At 41.8% G+C, this 19,900-nt stretch overlaps 1 protein-coding gene across 5 annotated transcripts in view; it reads left to right on the top strand.

The window, feature by feature from the left end:
• The window catches only part of SLC44A5 (solute carrier family 44 member 5), a 293,848-nt gene that overhangs the window by 184,329 nt on the left and 89,619 nt on the right, over positions 1 to 19,900 (top strand). For 3 of the 5 annotated variants that reach the window (XM_077450433.1, XM_077450434.1, XM_077450432.1), the window contains exons 9-11: positions 4,928 to 4,960; positions 13,939 to 14,022; positions 14,359 to 14,471. In XM_077450433.1, the coding sequence (XP_077306559.1) occupies positions 4,928 to 4,960; positions 13,939 to 14,022; positions 14,359 to 14,471 (230 nt within the window). The remainder of the gene's footprint in view (positions 1 to 4,927; positions 4,961 to 13,938; positions 14,023 to 14,358; positions 14,472 to 19,900) is intronic. The other 2 variants (XM_077450436.1, XM_077450435.1) reach the window with 1 other exon arrangement.

Below are 19,900 nucleotides of genomic sequence, written 5' to 3' on the forward strand. Positions count from 1 at the left end.
CTGGCAGGAATTCCGCCAGCAAAAGTCCGATGGGGCATACACACGGTCAGAATTTCCGACCAAAAGCCCACATTGGAGTTCTGCTGGCCGAATTTCCCGATCGTTTGTACGGGGCATAAGTATTTGCCTACTTACCAACTCTTTTTAAAATCCCAGAGCCGTAACTCCAGTTTATAAAGTCCCATTGGTTTTGTCATCTTGGTCCCGTTAGAGAGATTTTTCATAATTTTCTGTCCTGGCTACTAAAGACAAAACAGGAAGTGAAGGGAAATCTCTCCAAAGTAAGGAAAATCTCCTCCTAGACAGCTGTCACGTGTTCTAATTGGAAGATTTCCCTTCTATTCCTGCTCAAGTCTCAACTCAAAATACGTGATTTTTCTTTACTTCCAGTTGCGGTGACGACAGTCCCCAGGATAATTAGGGAGAGAGAATTTCTCCGGCGGGGTCACAAACTGCAATAAAAACTGGACTTGTAACTTTCCACGATCTTAAAATAATTGGCTTTATCTTAACTCTGTTACCAGTGCGGCTCTAATACCTGTTCAAAAGGGTTAATCCCTTGGGATAGATCAATTACAGTGTTGATCTTCCCAGGTTAATAGGTGTCTTACTGACACTGAACCAAGGAACAGAGGCAAATTAAAGGAAGGGAAGTGCTCAGATCGCACAAGTACTTTGAAATTTGCCATCACTGTGTGAAGGAAAAAGGAAAGTGAATATCGATCGATCAAATTCCTCAAGTTTTTACAGAGATAACAGGTTTAACTGTAGAGCAATTGTTCTTCCCTCACTTTTGTGGCACAGACATCCCCCATTAAGAACTCTTGGAGGGTTTTGGGGATTATTTGGAACCTTGATCACTATTAAAAGTGGATTTGTGTTGAAAAGATCCTACAAAAGCTCCAGAAGAAGCCTTCAAAGTAAGAAAAATCTCCTCCTAGACAATGTTCTAATTGGAAGATTTCCCTTCTATTCTTGTCTAATGCCGGCCATACATGGTTCGAATTTCGAAATCATTTTCTTTCGAAAATCGTATCTAAGAATTTTCGTATATGAATTTCGCACCATTAGTGGGCTGCAGCAACAGCCGATTTTCGTGTGGAAATAAAATTTGAGGAATCGGACATGTTGAAAATTTTTTGAAAAACTAATGATTTTCTAATCAATGATGGGAGAATCGTGTGAGAAATGTAATAAAAAAAGGAAATTTACGGAGAGAAAAGAAGATTCCCGGCCAAGAAAATTCTTTTCTGTAGCAACATGAGGTGAAATTGAAGGCTTGGTCGGCCGAATTTCGAAAATCAATGGTGGCATCATCGGATCACAAAAAAAAATGAATTTTCTGATTTTGAAAAGAAAATTCGTTTGAAATTCGACCATGTATGGCCTGCATAAGTCTCAACTCAAAATAAGTGATTTTCCTTTACTTCCAGTTGCGGTGACGACGGTCCCCATGACAATTACGGAGAGAGAATTTCTCCAGTGGGGACACAGACTGCAATAAAAACTGGACTTGTAACGTTTCACAATCTTAAAACAATTGCCTTTATCTCAGACATCCTCCATCTGAACTATTGGAGGGTTTTGGGGATTATTTGGAACCGTGATCATTATTAAAGGTGGATTTGTATTGAAAGGTCCTACAAAATCTCCAGAAGAAGCCACGTTTGTGGTGAAACATGTAGAGGCAACCATTCTTTTGTATTGTGACCACAGGGCTGATTCTGCCCTAATGATTTAAAGTGGGGTACCCCTTAAAAAAAAAATTAAAAGTCAGCAGCTACAAATACTGCAGCTGCTGGCTTTTAATAATCGGACACTTACCTGCCCCAGGGTCCAGCAATGCGGGGGAACGAAGCCCCCCCCCCCCTCGTTCCCTGCTCCGCTCGCGGCGCCGTCATGCATACTGTGGGCCCCCGGCTGTGGCTATACAGCCGGGCACCCACTGCGCATGCGCGAGCGGCGCAGGGCGCCGTGATACGCCGTACAGTCACCTGGGACACGTGACAGGTCCCAGGTGAATGTGCGGCGCAAGGGGAAGTGATGTCACCAGCCCGGGCAATAAAGAAGGCAGACTACGAGGGACCCCCTAGCAACCGGTATTTAGAGGTGAGTAAAAAATTTTTTTTTTGCCAATTATTTATTTTTTATTTTTTTATGAATTTTAAGCAGCTTTTCATTTTTTGGTGGCAACACCACTTTAAGTAGTTTTAAAGTGTCTATGTAATAATAAAATTTTCTAGTTTTGGTTAATTTAATATTGATTGATTTTTCTGCACCTTAAAACTCAGTTGTTTTTGCTCTTTGGGTATTTCCTGTCATATTTAAAGGAGGTGGTGCGTATATCAATCTCCACATTCTAATACTAATATATTGTTGAGTAAGGAAGTGAAGGGAAACTTCTCCAAAGTAAGGGAAATCTCCTCCTAGACAGCTGTCACATCTTCTAATTGGAAGATTTCCCTTCTATTCCTGTTCAAGTCTCAACTCAAAATAAGTGATTTTTCTTTACTTCCAGTTGCGGTGACGATGGTCCCCAGCACAATTAGGGAGAGAGAATTTCTCTGGTGGGGACACAAACTGCAATAAAAACTGGACTTGTCACTTCTCACAATCTTAAAATAATTGGCTTTATCTTAACTCTTTACCTGGAGCTTGAGGTATCAAAAAGCCCTCCAATTGTAAAGCGTTCTTAAAGTGGTTGTAAACCCTTTTTAAAAAATCCTGAAAAAAAAAATCCTGCAAGACAAAGACATAATGACCTAGTATGCATAGCATAGCATACTAGCTCATTAGGAATAACTTACCTGAGAACGAAGCCCCCGAAGCGGTCCTCCCTCTTCCTCTTCGCCGCTGCCATGGATCCCGGAGCGACTTCCAGGTCAGAGCCACGATGATGTCACTCCCGTGCATGTGCACGGGAGCCGACGCTCGCGGCATATCGCCACGATCTGCGGCCTGCCCCAGTGCGCCTGCGCGCCGCTGTCTACGCCGCATGCGCCGTAGACAGCGGTGCCTGTCTTCGGGCAAATATCTCCTAAACCATATAGGTTTGGGAGATATTTCTTGGACCTACAGGTAAACCTTAATCTAGGCTTACCTGTAGGTCAAAATTGGTTGTAAGGGTTTACAACCACATTAAAGGAAGAGAGCTATTCCTCATTTCAGGAAAATGCTTAGAGCCATGAAAGTTATTCCCTTATGTTAACCAGCCAGATATACATCCAGCAGAAAAAAAAGAGAGAAAATATAAAATCAAATAAAAGTGAAGCTGCTAACACTATATCTTGATACAAAATCTAAAATCATAAATGTAGAACATTTAGCACTAGCACTCTATCCAAAAAATTTGAAAATGCAACAATTAATATCTTAACAATATATAATGTGTGAGAAATTAAATGAACATTCAAACTGTGCATATAAAGTCCACATAAGAAAAGAGCAAGCCACGTGACCAAATATCCACGTGACTAGATCTTTCAGGGCGCTTCTTTCTTATGCAAACACAACAAATAATATTATTAACATATACAATGCATAAAAAAACTATGCACAGGACCAGATCTTCAGTGCACCTCTTTCTTATGCAAATAAAACAAATAATATCATTGCCATACGTGAGAAATAAAATTAAAACCTTAACCACTTGACCTCTGGAAGATTAAACCCCCCTCCATGCCCAGGCCATTTTTTGCGATATGGCACTGTTACTTTAACTGGCAATTGCGCGGACATGCAACACTTTACCCAAATAAATGTAGGCAAGGGAATGGTTTTTGGTGGGATTGTAACGGCGCCAAGTGGTAGAATTACCAACAACACACAAAAATGTTAAAAAATAAATAAAATTTATTATACAAAAGACAAATTTAAAAGTATTGGCTGTACATATAATACACAGATGTGGATACACATCTAATCAAATGATGGAAAAAGTGGTCACTCAACAATGACATGGAGTGACTTGTCCCGACATGTTTCCCCTCTTAGGGCTTCCGCAGGGGGTGTTTGAAGAGTAGATATGATACTGCATAGAACAAAGTACAGTTAAAAGCAATACAGAATTATAATACAGGGTGGTCAACAGCATACTCATCATTATTTTTTATTATTTTTGTATTATAAGCGAAACCCATCAACAAAGTTACGTCTGGTAGGGACAAAGACGTTGGATTGACCATGTAATTTAAATAATGCTTATTGTAATTGAGGCAAAAAAGAACATGGGGGTGCATCCTAAACCTTTGCTTGTTCGGCTCACAATTATGTTGTGCTGTATATATGAGGTTCAGAATGTGGTTTTGCGGTAGAATTGCTAACAACGCACCAAAATGTTAAAAAAAAAATTTTTTATTATACAAAATAAAATTTAAAAGTATTGGCTGTACATATAATACACAGATGTGGATACACATCTAATCAAATGATGGAAAAAGTGGTCACTCAACAATGACATGGAGTGACTTGTCCCGACGTGTTTCCCCTCTTAGGGCTTCCTCAGGGGATGTTTGAAGAGTAGATATGATACTGCATAGAACAAAGTACAGTTAAAAGCAATACAGAATTATAATACAGGGTGGTCAACAGCATACTCATCATTTATTTTTTATTATTGTTGTATTATAAGTGAAACGCATCAACAAAGTTACGTCTGGTAGGGACAAAGATGTTGGATTGACCATGTCATTTAAATAATGCTTATTGTGATTGAGGCAAAAAAGAACATGGGGGGAACATCCTAAACCTTTGCTTGTTAGGCTCACAATTATGTTGTGCTGTATATATGAGGTTCAGAATGTGGTTTTGCATTGTTTTATGTGTTCATACATCCCATTTTGTAGTATGTATATTACTGCCGTTGTGTGTCATCAATGTGAATTTAACGCTAATTCATCTCCATAACAAGGTGTATTTTGTTTTGTAGCCATGTAACTGTCATCCGACATGGAAACACAAGGTTATAGAGCACATTCTGCAATGTTCTGTGTATGGCTTATATGTGTTCAGCTGGGACAAAGCAATACTGACGCTTCACATTAATATGTTATCGAGCTGCGCTGTGAATAACATCTAATGATGTTTAATACATTTTAAAAAGAGCGGCACAGTGGTGTCGTGGTTAGTACTTTTGCCTAGCAGTAAAAAGGGTCGCTGGTTCAAATCCCAACCACCACACTACCTGCCTGGAGTTTGCATGTTCTCCCTGTGCCTGCGTGGGTTTCCTCCGGGTACTCCGGTTTCCTCCCACACTCCAAAGACATACAGGTAGGTTAATTGGCTTCTGTCCAAAATTGGCCCTAGTATATGAATTGGGACCTTGGATTGTGGGCTCCTTGAGGGTAGGGACCGATGTGAGTGTGCAATATACAGGGATAGGGACAATTGTAGACACTCACTCAGGTTGAACTGGATGGACTGCTGTCTTTATTCAACCTTACTAACTATGTACTATGTAAAAGAAAACCCATCCTTGGAGAGATTTGGCTGGAAGTGGAAAGGACCGTGCCCTGGAAGGATTGGGCATATTGATACAAAAAATCCTACATATATGCACAATAAACACATTGACGTAAACCAGGAATCAAATGTTAGAATAAAGCTAAAATAAAAGTCATGCTGAGGCTGGAAAAGGATAGCTAGGAGTTCTGCAATATCTTTCCTAGAGAAAATGCTGCTCTAGATTCCTTCAGTACTGCCCACAAAACTGAAAGACTAGGCATTTTGTCATACCATCTGATCGGATACTGATTCATTGATAGAGTATAAGAGATAACAACATGGTCAGTGAGATGCTTTATCTGGAAATTAAAGAAAAACTATAGGCATTTTTTTTTTTTTAATTTTGGATAGAAGAAGGGAGGGTTATAACTCCTTTTTTTTTTTTTTTGCCATCTGTGTCCCATTGAGGAGATTTTCCTTCACTTCCTGTCCCATAACTAAACAGGAAGTGAGAGGCAATCCTTGCAAATTGAGGGAATTTCTTGAGAACCCCCAGGTCACCAGAAGTAGTGTCCCTCATTGGAAGATTTCCCCTCTATTACCATATTTATCGACGTATAACACACACTTTTTTCCCCTTAAAATCAGGGGAAAATCGTGGGTGCGTGTTATACGCTGATCCCCGCCGATCTCCCGCTAATTGTGGGGAAGAGAGCGATCGGAGCCGAGATACACAAAGCCGAAGTACACTCGGATTTGGTCATCTCTGTGGTTTTTATTTTTTGCGCTAAAAACAAAAAAAGAGCGACAATTTGGAAAAAAAAGCTATATTTTTTACTTTTTGCTATAATAAATACCCTCCAAAAATATATCAAAATACTATTTTTTCTCAGTTTAGGCCGATACATATTCTTCTACATATTTTTGGTAAAAAAAATTGCATTAAGCGTATATTGATTGGTTTGCACAAAAGTTATAGCGTCTACAAAATAGGGGATCGTTTTATGGCATTTTCATTATTATTTCTTTATTAGTAATAGCGGCGATCTGCGATTTTTATTTTGACTGCGACATTATGGCGGAAAACATCGAACACTTTTGACACTATTTTGGGACCAATGTCATTTATACAGCGATCAGTGCTATAAAAATGCACTGATTACTGTGTAAATGACACTGGCAGGGAAGGGGTTAAACGCGAGGAGGCGATCAAGGGGTTAAGTGTGTCCAGGGGAGTGATTCTAACTGGGGGGAGGGAATGGGCTACTACTCACATGACAGCGATCACTGCTCCCGATGACACTAGGCAAAACGGGGAAATGCCTTGTTTGCATCTCCCCGTTCTTCCACTCAGTTATTGTGGGCACCCGACGGACATCAAGTCCGTGGGACCCGTGGTCACGGAGCATGTAGCAGTTGCACGCCCACAATGCCGCATATTAAAGGGGACCTACCTGTACGCCCTTTTGCCCACCGGTGCCAAACAGACTCCAGTGCAGGATATGATAGAAATTCCTACTCACGGGACGTAGTTGACCCTATTTGCCATATGGCAAGAGGAGTCAAATCAAGCTTGATGGTCTCTGTGAACGGAGGAGGCAAAGTACCGACCAATCCCCACGTCCCTCCTCACGATATCCCATAGTTCCAACACTGATGTCTCTTAATGAGCAGTATGAAAAAGAAGAAAGAAACCGGAGATCCTCATAGCGTAAAAAAGTTCCAGAATAGTTTATTGAATCTTGCTACAAGGTTACAACATTAGAAATCCTCTCCCTGACCCATACAAATGGTAAGAACAGCAAGACCCATCTGCCAGGGTTGGCATGCGCTCCACCTGGGGATCAGCGTAGCGCACTGTGCGTACCAACTTGACGCGTTTCATCATAGCAATGACATCATCAGAATGTCATCCAGTTGGGGTTTCGGTTTCCTTTCATTTCCCAGGCGCAGGAAGTGGACAGTTATTGCTGTGTTCTATAGCTAAACATGTCAGTATTGCATGAAAGCCAACACTCAACACAAGAGCATGATGTGTACATTATCATTACATAATGTTTAACCCATTAATGATCAGTGATGTATGGCCTCGATCGAGTCATACATCCGTGGTTGGAAAAGAAAAAGCTTAGCATGATAAAACAAATAATCCTCAAAGTAGCCAGGCCCTTTTGGCAGGATTTGGCATGTTGAAGATGATTCTGTCAAGTGGAGGCAATAAAGGCATCCATTAAAACTAGGATAATATTGTTGCCATCTAATGAACTGACGTGTCAACTGTTTTTTCAGTCTTTCAAAATAGTTGCTTTCACTTTTATGAAAGAGGGGCCCTATTCAATAGCCTTAAGACAATTCTGATTAGCCTGAAATTTATCCAGGCGGAGTCTACTGCAATGGTTCAAAAACTGTTCATGTACATTGAGGTACATTGAGGTTGACATTACTGAACGGGTACTAAAGCAGAAATATATATATATACGGTAGTGCCGAAAGCAAGCAAATGGTGATCCAAATGCTTGAAAGGGCTGATATACACCTTGAAACTAAATGTAGACATATCGGGGAGCCGTTTGGTCTTGTCCATTGGTGATATCCACTGAGACTGAGCAAACAAGAAAGACATAACAATTATCCTCCAATAGAAGACGCTTCCTTTAGTCAATGGACAAGACCAAGCCTTTCACAACCAGGTTTCCGATGGAACTCTAGGGATCCTTCTAAGGTTGCTAGAGATTTTTGTAGCAGGGAGCAATTATACCCCTCAGACGAGTAATCACTGACACCAATTGCCTTTTTTAGCTATCTGTAGGAGTGATTCTTCCCCATGACTACCAATCAAAAAAAAAAAAAAAAACATCCAGTGCCCAATTCAAAGTCTTCCCCAAAAAAGGACAATGGCGGACAATGGTTTTTAACAATGCAACCCTCCTCAGACTGGCCGGTCTTCCGAGTACTCTAAAAACATACACTTCCGATGGTACTTTCTGCACCTACCATGGTGACCACAGGTAATGGGGAATCAGGGTTCGATTCGGAGGAAGAGGGAGCAGATGCCTAGTGTATTACCGCCAAAACCATTTATTAAAAACATACAACTGTGTTATACTCACAAAATTGGAATAAAATCAAGCTTATCAAGTGAACCGCTCCAGCAGATGAGATGGGTGACTATTGCCCCATGGTGGAAAACCTTACACAATTCAGGGGACAGACCTCCTTCCTCAGAGCTACAGAGTTTGTCCCTTGAATTGTGTAAGCTTTTCCCCCGTGGGGCAATAGATGAGTCACCCGTCTCACCTGGTGGAGCGGTTCAATTGATAAGCTTGATTTTATTCCAATTTTGTGAGTATAACACTGTTGTGTATTTTTAATAAATGGTTTGGGTGGTAATGCACTAGGCGTTTGCGCCCTCTTGTCCATGACTACCAATATTAAGCTGGATATATACTAGCAGGATTCCATTTAAAAAAATTTGTTTCAAGAATGTTAATTCGCTTTTCCAATTGTTAGCGGGTTAAAATTGATGTTCGTTTTCAACTGCATTGCTGAGAAAAAGGAGCAGGATGGAACATTTTGCCTCGGATAAACACATTTCTAACAGTGAACTTTTTTTTTTCAATAAATGTAAAATTTAATTTTGAAAAGCAAATTAAATTGTAAACTACTTTTGAATGACATTTGTCAAGCTGTTGAATGTATTGAGAATTTTTCAACAAATTTCTGTATGAATTCTTGAAAATATCTACAAGTATTTAGCCAGCTTATAGAGCAATCTTCCCAGATTACCTGTAATGAAGCGTTTTTTCCAGGCCACCAGTGAAAGGGGACATTGATCTACTAACCATCAATGTGAGCATCAACACTCACAATGATTGTGTAGAGCCAAATGCACTTTGATATAGAGCAGGGGTCTCCAAACTTTTTAAACAAAGGGCCACTTTACTGTCCTTCAAAATTTAGAGGGTCAAAACTGTGGCCACTAAGAGTAGAAAAGTTGCTGACATCAGTGGGAAAAAACAATGCCCCATTGTTGGTGTCAGTGGAAGGAATTGTGCCCCATCATTGGTGTTATTAGGAGGAATTGTGCCCCATTGTTTGTGTCAGTGGAAGGAATTGTGCTCCATCATTGGTGTCATTAGGAGGAATTGTGCCCCATCTCAGGTGTCAGTGGGAGGAATTGTGCCCCATTGCAGGTGTCAGTGGGAGCAATTGTGCCCCATTGCTGGTGTAAGTGGGAGGAATTGTGCCCCATCATTGGTATGATTAGGAGGAATTGTGCCCCATTGTTGGTGTCACTGGGGGGAATTGTGCCCCATCGTTGATGTCAGTGGGCACCATTGTTGGGGGTCATTTGGAGAAATTGCACCCCATCGTTGGTGTCAGTGGGAGGAATTGTGCCCCAACATTAGTGTCATTGGGGCCCATTGTTAGTGTAAGTGATGAAATAGTGACCCAAGGGCTGGATAAAAGAATGCAAAGGTCACATCTGGCCCCCAGGCCGCAGTTTGGAGATCACTGATGTGGAGGGTGCCAAACATGAAAAGTATGGCACATTGTTTTTTCTTTCATTTATTCTTCTATCTGCAACTTGGTGTTCAAACTAAAGTACCACGAGGTGTAAATATAATAATTATTAGCAGGCGATCCCTGAGATCCGAAAGTTATTTCAAGGGCTACTCTGTGTTAAAAAGAAACCAGTGAGGTTTGGCTTTTATGGCCAATTCAAATAGTCTATTCTGTGAATCAATAGACCAATTTATAAGGTTTTTAAATCTAAACCCCAGCTGCTTTACCTACAAAGGTATTTGCATATTGATATATACACAACCCTAGCAGATATCAGAGAGTGTCTGGTGACCTGGCTTTTCTCTACAATGGAGCGTGGTCACCCCCTAACCCTCTCCCAGTAGCAGTACAGGGATTTGTTATCCCTCTGTTCACATGTCCCTTACCAACTCATATGTTGTCCATCACACCTGATTGGCTCCTGGTTCTGCCCCTCCCTCTCCCAGACTGCTGCTATACAGCACATTACAGGATATCAAGTACACACACAAGTTACATTTAAAATACTTTTTTTTTTCCTAAACACATACCTGAATTAATGTGTTTTCCTACCTGGAGTTCAGCTTTAACGTGTTCAGTTGCCATATACAGTTATATGACAGACTACCTAGGTCCCATCTATTTTTTTTTTTATATTTGTCACTGTTGACTAGGGCCCTAAGGGATTTATGCGTAATTCCTAACGTTTGGCTTGAAACTGAATTAGTTTCTTATTTGCATATAACATTTGTTGCGTAGATACCATATGGCTGCCTATTAGAGCAATTTACTAATTGGATTTCTAACACAATCTTATATGGATCTTAAAGGGGCTGTAAAGGTTAGTTTTTTTCTAAATAGGTTCCTTTAAGACCTTCGATTCCCCTTCTAAATGTTTTTTTTTTCTTTGTTTTCTTTGTCTGAATTTCTCACTTCCTGTTCCTCCTCAGTAAGCTGTTCGGTAAGCTGTTCTGGCTGACTAAACACCGCTCCGATGATGGTGTGAAGTTTACTGAGGAGAAACAGGAAGTGAGAAATTCAGACAAAGAAAAAAAAACATTTAGAAGGGAAATCGAAGGAAAAGGTAAGTGAACCAACAATGCACTAGCTTAAAGGAACCTATTTAGAAAATAAAAAAACAAAGCTTTACAACCCCTTTAAATGTATATGTAAGGTTCATCGTGTACATTGCAATGATTATGTGCTAACACTGAATTAAGGTTTAAAAAAAAAAAAAATCCATAAAATAATAAATCTATTTATATCCTCCCAAAGGAGGAGCACTTGGCACATGTTTTAACATCTTCTGAATGCCCCATCCCTCCCAACTGCAGTATGAATAAGGTGCACTAAAAGTTTAAGGTTTGTTGGCACTGCTGCACTGACTTGAACATTTGAGCCTCGTGGCTGAATAGGTGCTTATTGTGCCATTGTCACCAGTCAAATACCATTGCGTGGCATTGCCAAGGTTTGATTCCAACTGAAAACATTTTTCATAGGAACACTCCATAATTAATCAATGGGGGAACAGTATAAGCAGTTCCAAGGGCTGTGCTTGGGCAAAGCACAGGTTCACTTTAAGGGCGCCTTTACCCCTATGCATGCTCGATGCATTGTGGTGCCCATTAATTTCATACAGAACCTGCATACACATGCCATTTTTCTCAAAGCACCGCATCTATGTTTTCTGATGTGTGTACTGTTGTACTTTGAGGGTCAGGTGTGTCATTTTATGCATGGATGACTGTAGGGCTCCTGTTAGGAATGAATGGGAGCACCCCCAAACTACCCCAAACCACATGCACAGTAGACATGTGCAGAACTGAAAAAATGTGTTTTGTTTTGGATAGATTCGCTATTTTACTGATTTCGTTTCGTTATGGAATTCGTTTAGTTTGATTTCGGGAATACGTTTAGTCTTGATTCTGTTAAATTTCGTTTTTATTAAAATTTGTTTCATTTATTAATTTTCGAACGAATTCCAACTTTTCAGAACGATTAGAATTTGGATCAGTGGAAAAACAATCGATCCGAATTCTATGTGAAGAAATAGCTGGTTGTTAAACAAGCGTACCAGGAAGCTGGCCACCCGCGTCGGAGCATGTTCTCAATTTTTCGGTCGGAAAAAGTTCAGATGGGAAATTCCGATCGTCTGTACCAATTCTGACGCGCAAAATTCCTACGCATGCTCGGAAACAATTCGACGCATGCTCGGAAGCATTGAACTTCATTCTCTCGGCTTGTCGTAGTTTTGTACGTCACCGCGTTCTTGACGGTCGAAAGTGTGACCGTGCGTATGCAAGCCAAGCGTGAGCAGAATTCCGTCGGAAAAACCATCCAAGATTTTTCCGACGCGAATTCCAATCGTGTGTACGCGGCATTAGAGTGCCCTTTTTTATTGTGGCCAGCCTAAGGCACACCTGTGCAATAATCATGCTGTCTAATCAGCATGTAGATATGCCACACCTGTGAGGTGGATGGATTATCTCGGCAAAGGAGAAGTGCTCACTAACACAGATTTAGACAGATTTGTGAACAATATTTGAGAGAAATAGGCCTTTTGTGTACAAATAAAAAGTCATAGATCTTTGAGTTCAGCTAATGATAAATAGGGGCAAACACATAAGTGTTGCTTTTATCATTTTGCTCAGTGTTTGTTATATATATATATATATATATATATATATATATATATATATATATATATATATATATATATATATATATATATATATATATATATATGTATATGTGTGTGTGTGTGTGTATATGTATGTGTATATATATATATATAATATATAATGTGTGTGTGTATGTATGTATGTATGTATGTGTGTGTGTGTATATATATATATATATGTATGTGTATGTATGTATATGTATGTATGTGTATGTATATATATATATATATATATTTATATATATATATTTATTTATTTATTTTTATTTATTTTTTTTATTTTTCTCCATACATACAACCCTGCTAATCCTTGCTCGATTGGTTATTGTGGATCTTCTCTTCAGGCTCCATTCCCATTTATGCATGTTACTTTTGAGCATTTCTGCAGTGCTTTTTGCGTTTTTGAACACACAATTTTACCGTGATTTTAGCACGTTTTTTTCTGCGATTTGCGTTTTGCAGCTTCTCTATTGAAATCTATTGAACCAATAAAGCACAGTTTTGCATTCTAAAAAAGTTCCCTACCCTTTCTAAAAACGCAGAGGCACAAAAAATGCATCCATAGGAACCCACGTTAAAAATAATGTCCTGCGTTTCTTCAAAAAGTGTGAAAAAACGCATTGGTGTAAATGGAGCCTTATGGCTTTATCATACTAGCGGGAATGTGGTGTGGTGCACATAACACATGCTTGCTGGGGTGTGTTTTGCACCTGTGCGGCAAAACTTTGTTACAACGCATTGCAGTGTTTGTTTTTGTTCTGTTTTTATTAATTTTTTTCCTAACGTGATTGAAGCTGACAAAAAAAAAAAAATGATATGCACAACAGCGCATTGCAACGTGCTGCCATACCTAGTTACACATTGTTTTGCATTGCATAAAAATGCACACAGTCTTAGGCTGAATTCACACCTATGCATTTCTAGTGCTTTTTGCATTTTTTGCAGATTTGCGCTACAGAACGTGTTCCATAGGAAACAATGTTAAATGGACCGCAGTGCAAATCTGCAAAATGCAAAAAGCACTAAAAATGCATAGGTGTGAATCCAGCCTTATGTTTATGCATCACACCCAAAGCAGCATTATGGTGTTAATAGGGAACATAGAAAACAACATTGAGCCTGCGTTGATCAGTGCCAATAAGCATAAGCCAATGCACCTTGTGTGAACAAGCTCTTAATTCAGTGTAAGTAAATAATCCTCATTGTTTATTTTTGAAATCACAACTAAAAAAAAAAAAAAAACATAATTTTTTGCTTTCTTTTGACCCAAGTGGTATCAATAGCGTGCTTGACGCACGATCCATCGGGATGAAGATTTTCGAGGACTACGCTAGCTCCTGGTACTGGATTTTAATGTAAGTGGTAGATATTCTCTTTCTCTTTCCTTTGATAAAACAGTTAAAAGCAGGATATGACCTGGCCTTAATTATTTCCAGGTTGTGACAGTTTCTCAATGTACAACTGAATAAAGGAAGTTTTTGATCTCAAAAATGGTCCCGTTTAACAAAACGACTTGCTTTTTCAGTATGCTGAGATTTTTGGCAAAGGGTAAATAATTTAATTTACTGAAAAAGCAGCCAGAGCTGATAACGTATCTTTTTTAGATTCTTTAGACGACTCTTTTTGTAGCCATTTATAATTTTAAATAAACATCCTGCTCTTGTATTTTGCTTTTTTTCACCCCCCGATAGAGCTCTCTTCATTGCAATGGTCATCAGTCTGTTGTTCCTGATTCTTCTGAGGTTTACTGCTGGGGTGCTGTTTTGGATTTTTATAGTTGGTGTTCTTGGAGTTGTTGGCTATGGTAAGTGACGTTAATTTTTTTTTTTATTTTTTTTTAGAAATAGAATTTCCCCACCTGTTTCAAGGGGTGATATGATTCAGTAAATGAAAACATATGAAATGTATTATATTAAAAATAATCTTAAAGGTTGCCTTATCATGCCTGCATGTCGGTTTTAATTAAAATCGGACTTTTACCATTTTAAACGCTTGTTTCATATTTCATTAAGGAATTTTAAAGGACCAGTCTACCCAAGAGTGATATTTTAGTTGTAGACGGAACCTGGTGGGCTAAATTAGCCCCTGGCTTTCGCGTGTCTTCAGTACGCCAATAGTGAGATCTCTATTATTCCCAGCTCCCGTAGGCGAGGTCCAGGTCTTCCCCCACAGGCACATAGGCTCATTCACACGTTTCTTCAATAATCAGTCTAGGGCAGGGATCTCCAAACTTTTGAAACAAAGGGCCAGTTGACTGCCCTTCAAACCTTGGTGGGGGGGAGGCTTTGGCCAGTGAGAGTGCAAAATGCCCTGGCATCAATCAGTGGGAGTAAATAATGCCATAGGCTTGGTGGTCAATGGGAGTAAAAAAAAAAAAAAATGGCACCATTGGTATCAGTGGGAGGAATAGTGCCCCATTTTTGGTGTAAGTGGGAGAAATAGTGCCCCATAATTGGGGTCAGTGGGAGAAATAGTTCCCCATTCATGGTATCAGTGGGAGAATTACTTCCCCATCTCTGGTGTCAGTGGGAGCAATAATGCCCCATCTTTGGTGTCAGTGGGAGGAATAATGCCCCGTCTTTGGTGTCAGTGGGAGGAATAATGCCCCATCTTTGGTGTCATTGGGAGGAATAATTCCCCGTCTTTGGTGTCAGTAGGAGGAATAATGCCCCATCTTTGGTGTCAGTGGGAGGAATAATGCCCCGTCTTTGGTGTTAGTGGGAGGAATAATGCCCGTCTTTGGTGTTAGTGGGAGGAATAATGCCCCATCTTTGGTGTCAGTGGGAGGAATAATGCCCCGTCTTTGTTTTCAGTGGGAGGAATAATGCCCGTCTTTGGTGTTAGTGGGAGGAATAATGCCCCGTCTTTGGTGTCAGTAGGAGGAATAATGCCCCGTCTTTGGTGTCAGTAGGAGGAATAATGCATCGTCTTTGGTGTCAGTGGGAGAAATAATGCCCCGTCTTTGGTGTCAGTGGGAGGAATAATGCCCGTCTTTGGTGTTAGTGGGAGGAATAATGCATCGTCTTTGGTGTCAGTAGGAGGAATAATGCCCCGTCTTTGGTGTCAGTGGGAGGAATAATGCCCCGTCTTTGGTGTCAGTGGGAGGAATAATGCCCGTCTTTGGTGTCAGTGGGAGGAATAATGCCCGTCTTTGGTGTTAGTGGGAGGAATAATGCATCGTCTTTGGTGTCAGTGGGAGGAATAATGCATCGTCTTTGGTGTCAGTGGGAGGAATAATGCCCCGTCTTTGGTGTCAGTGGGAGGAATAATGCCCGTCTTTGGTGTCAGTAGGAGGAATAGTCCCCCAAGGGCTGGATAAAGACAAGCAAAGGGCCACATTAGGCCCACGGGCCACAGTTTGGAGACCCCTGGACTAGGGGAAGTTGTTTCGGTGGTTTTTAGTTTTGGAGAACTTGGATAGGGTAGAGAGTAGTGGTGGGATACTCCAAAAACAAGAACTGTGTACAACTGAGGACTTGGGTATTCTTCAGGACAAGCTACTGTATGATACATATTATACATGGGAGCACATTTTTAAAACATTATATATTAACAAAATTTAACAATATTACACTATATGGCCAAACATAATGCTGCAGCATACAGTACAAAGACATTTTAGACAATTGTGCACTGCCAACCTTGTGCTCCATTGGGAAGGCCCTTTTCTGTTCCATTGTGACTGTGCCAGCTCCATTAAGACATGGTTCTGATGAGATTGGCGTGGAGGAACTTGTGAGTCCTGACCTCAATCCTAATAAACACTTCTGAGATGAATTGGAATGATAACTGTGAGCCAGGTCTTCCATCCAATATCCGTGACCTTAGAAATGCTCTTTGGTTGACACACTGCAAAATCCTGTGGAAAGCCTTCCCAAAAGCATGGAGGTTATTATAGCCACAAATGGGGCCATCTCTAATTGAATATCCATGGTTTGAAATGGGATGTCTGAAAACCTCTTAAAGGTGTTGGTCAGATGTCCGCAAACTATATAGTGCACATGAAACCGATCACAATCACATATACACTATATTGTCAAAAGTATTGGGACACCTGCCTTTACATGTACATTAACTTTAATGCCATCCCAGTCTTAGTCTGTAGGGTTCAATATTGAGTTGGCCCGCCCTTTGCAGCTATAACAGTTCCAAATCTTCTGGGAAGTCTGTCCACAAGGTTTAGGAGTGTGTCTATGGGAATGTTTGACCATTCTTCCAGAAGCGCATTTGTGAGGCCAGGCACTGATGTTGGATGAGAAGGCCTGGCTCGCAGTCGGGTTGATGTCAGGACTAGTGATGGCCGAACAGTTCGCCCGGCGGTCGTTTCACAGCGAATTTCGGTCGTTCGCGGTCCGCACGTTCGCTCGCCTTTTCCCGTCGTTCGCCCCGGTGGACTTGCGTGTTTAATGTGTAAAAGAACTTTGACCTATGATGACACGTCTGTCATGGGGTACAGGCCAGCCAATTGAGACATGACAGCACATGGACACTTGGACATTCCCCCTAACCTATAAATACACCCGATCCGGTGGCCATTTTACATTCTTTCTTCTGTCACTATAGGGAAAGGTTGCTGTGTAGAGTAGGGACAGATAAAACGCTAGCTATTTGGTACACAAAAGTTCTTTTCAGGACTGGTATAGGTGTTAGGTGTATATAGGTTTGCTGTGCTACTGATTCTTGCAGCAGCCTGAGTGTCTTTTGTCAGTTTAGAGAAAGGGAAAGGACGGTGTGTGCTACAGGGACAGCCAGATTAGTCTTTCATCATCATCATCATCATTAGCTGTTACTATCAGGTCCACAAAAGAGCTGTTTCAGTAACCACTAATCGTTCCAGTCTACTCTTTTTTGCCACTTTGTATAGGGACAGGAAGGAAGCAGTGTTGGCAGGCAGTGAGGGTCAGTTTAAAGACTTGCTGTTACTATTAGTTCCACAAAGGTTCTTTTCAGGACTGGTATCAGTGGTGTGGTAATAGGCTTGTACACGTATAATATTCTTTCTTCCAAATATAGAAAGAATATTATACTTGACTGCTGCCCTTCTGCTGCAGTCTGCTAATCATTCACAACTCACTTGTTCCACAAAGCTCTTTATCAGGACTGGTAACTTGGTCTGTGTAGGGTGCTACAGTACATAGGGTTGAGTGAGGTACAGTCTGCTGTTCTGTAAGGACCGCTATCGGTCCACAATAGATAGGGTTGAGGTGCACCACTGCTGACCGCTGCCCTATACTGCAGCAGTCCTTCATTGGCATAGGGACTGAAGTACAGTCTGCTAATCACTAACACACAACCTGCTTGGTCCACAAAAGTTCCTATAAGGACTGGTAACTTGGTCTAGGGTGCTACAGTACATAGGGTTGAGTGCGGTACAGTCTGCTGTTCTGTAAGGACCGCTATCGGTCCACAATAGATAGGGTTGAGGTGCACCACTGCTGACCGCTGCCCTATACTGCAGCAGTCCTTCATTGGCATAGGGACTGAAGTAGTCTGCTAATCACTAACACACAACCTGCTTGGTCCACAAAAGTTCCTATAAGGACTGGTAACTTGGTCTAGGGTGCTACAGTACATAGGGTTGAGTGCAGTACAGTCTGCTGTTCTGTAAGGACCGCTATCGGTCCACAATAGATAGGGTTGAGGTGCACCACTGCTGACTGCTGCCCTATACTGCAGCAGTCCTTCATTGGTATAGGGACTAAGAGTTTTGTCACAGGGTGATTTAAAAAATGACAGGCAGAGGAAGAGGCAGGCCCTTCCGCAGGGGTGGTAGGGGTAGGGCAGGAGCACCAGCCTTGAGCCAAAGTGGGAAGTTGCAGAAGGTGCGTTCAATTACTTAAAAGGATGCACCAGACTTGGTTGAGTGGCTCACTCAGCCTTACTCTTCTGCACCCTCCTCATCGTCTCGATCTGCACCCTCTTCTTCACTCTCTGGTATGTGCACCCCCAAAGACACTACCACCAACAACACCACCACCACCACCACCACATACCTTCCGCTTGAGTCACAGGAATTATTTTCCGATCCATATCAAGAGGACATTTCTGATGCGCAGCCACTCTTGGTATTGGATCAGGAAGAGGAGGTAGCAACAACCGCTACTCAGCAGTCTGACGACAGTACCCAGATCAGCCCAAGGAGGAGGTTGGTCCCCGGTGTTGCTGCCTACTCCGAGATCTCTACTTATAGGGGTGGGGAAGGTGACTTTGATGATGACATGTCTAGTGATGTCACGTGGGTGCCCACAAGAGAGGAAGAGGAGGGGAGTTCAGAGGGAGATATGGACCAGCAGATAGGGAGGAGAAGCAGCAATGACTTACATTGCACAGGAGGGACAAAGCAGACTGCAAATGTATCAGGAGCGAGTCATCGACCATCTACGGTCACATCTGGCGCTCCCAGGACACCGGCACATGGCTCCGCAGTGTGGGCTTTTTTTAACGTGTCCGCTGCTGACAATAGCGTTGCCATCTGCAATCTTTGCAGTCAACGCATTAGTCACGGTAAGCCCAACACTCACCTAGGGACGACCGCCTTAAGAAGGCACATGAGCAGCCATCACCGAGCCCAGTGGGAGCAACGGAACACACAAAGCCACACTGCAGGCTCTCACCGTCCAGCCTCGTCTTCTACTTCTCCTCTCTCCTCACAATTGTCCTCCACTCCACCTTCCATCACGCCAAGCTCACGTTTTTCTGCAAAAAGGCAGGCTTCCGTGGGCCTAATGTTCGAGCGTAAAAAAATGATGACGCCGGATAACCCTCTTGCCCAACGGTTGACGGCTGGCTTGTCAGAACTCATAGCCCGCCAACTACTGCCATATAAACTGGTGGACTCGGAGGCCTTTCGCAAATTTGTGGCCATTGGAACACCACAATGGAAGGTCCCAGGAAGGAAGTATTTCTCAGAGAAGGGCATCCCAGAGCTATATGGCCATGTTCAGCGGCAAGTGAATGTATCTCTGGCACACAGTGTCGGTGCCAAGATACATCTGACCACAGACACGTGGTCTAGCAAACACGGGCAGGGAAGGTATATCACTTTTACTGCCCACTGGGTGAACCTTCTGACGGCCGTCAAGCATGTAACCCGTGGCACCCGTGTAGATTTGGTTTTACCGCCACGGATTGCATGCAGGCCTGACTCTTCTTCTCCTCCTCCTCCTACTCCATCCTCCTCCCTCTCCTCCTCAGCTGCCTCCTCCTTTTCTGCTGCTAGCGTCTCTTCCGCTG

The sequence above is a fragment of the Lithobates pipiens genome, unplaced genomic scaffold (genome assembly GCF_037356315.1).
Source record: "Lithobates pipiens isolate NorthernLeopardFrog02 unplaced genomic scaffold, aLitPip1_a1.2 Scaffold_23, whole genome shotgun sequence".
Taxonomy (NCBI): Eukaryota; Metazoa; Chordata; class Amphibia; order Anura; family Ranidae; genus Lithobates; species Lithobates pipiens.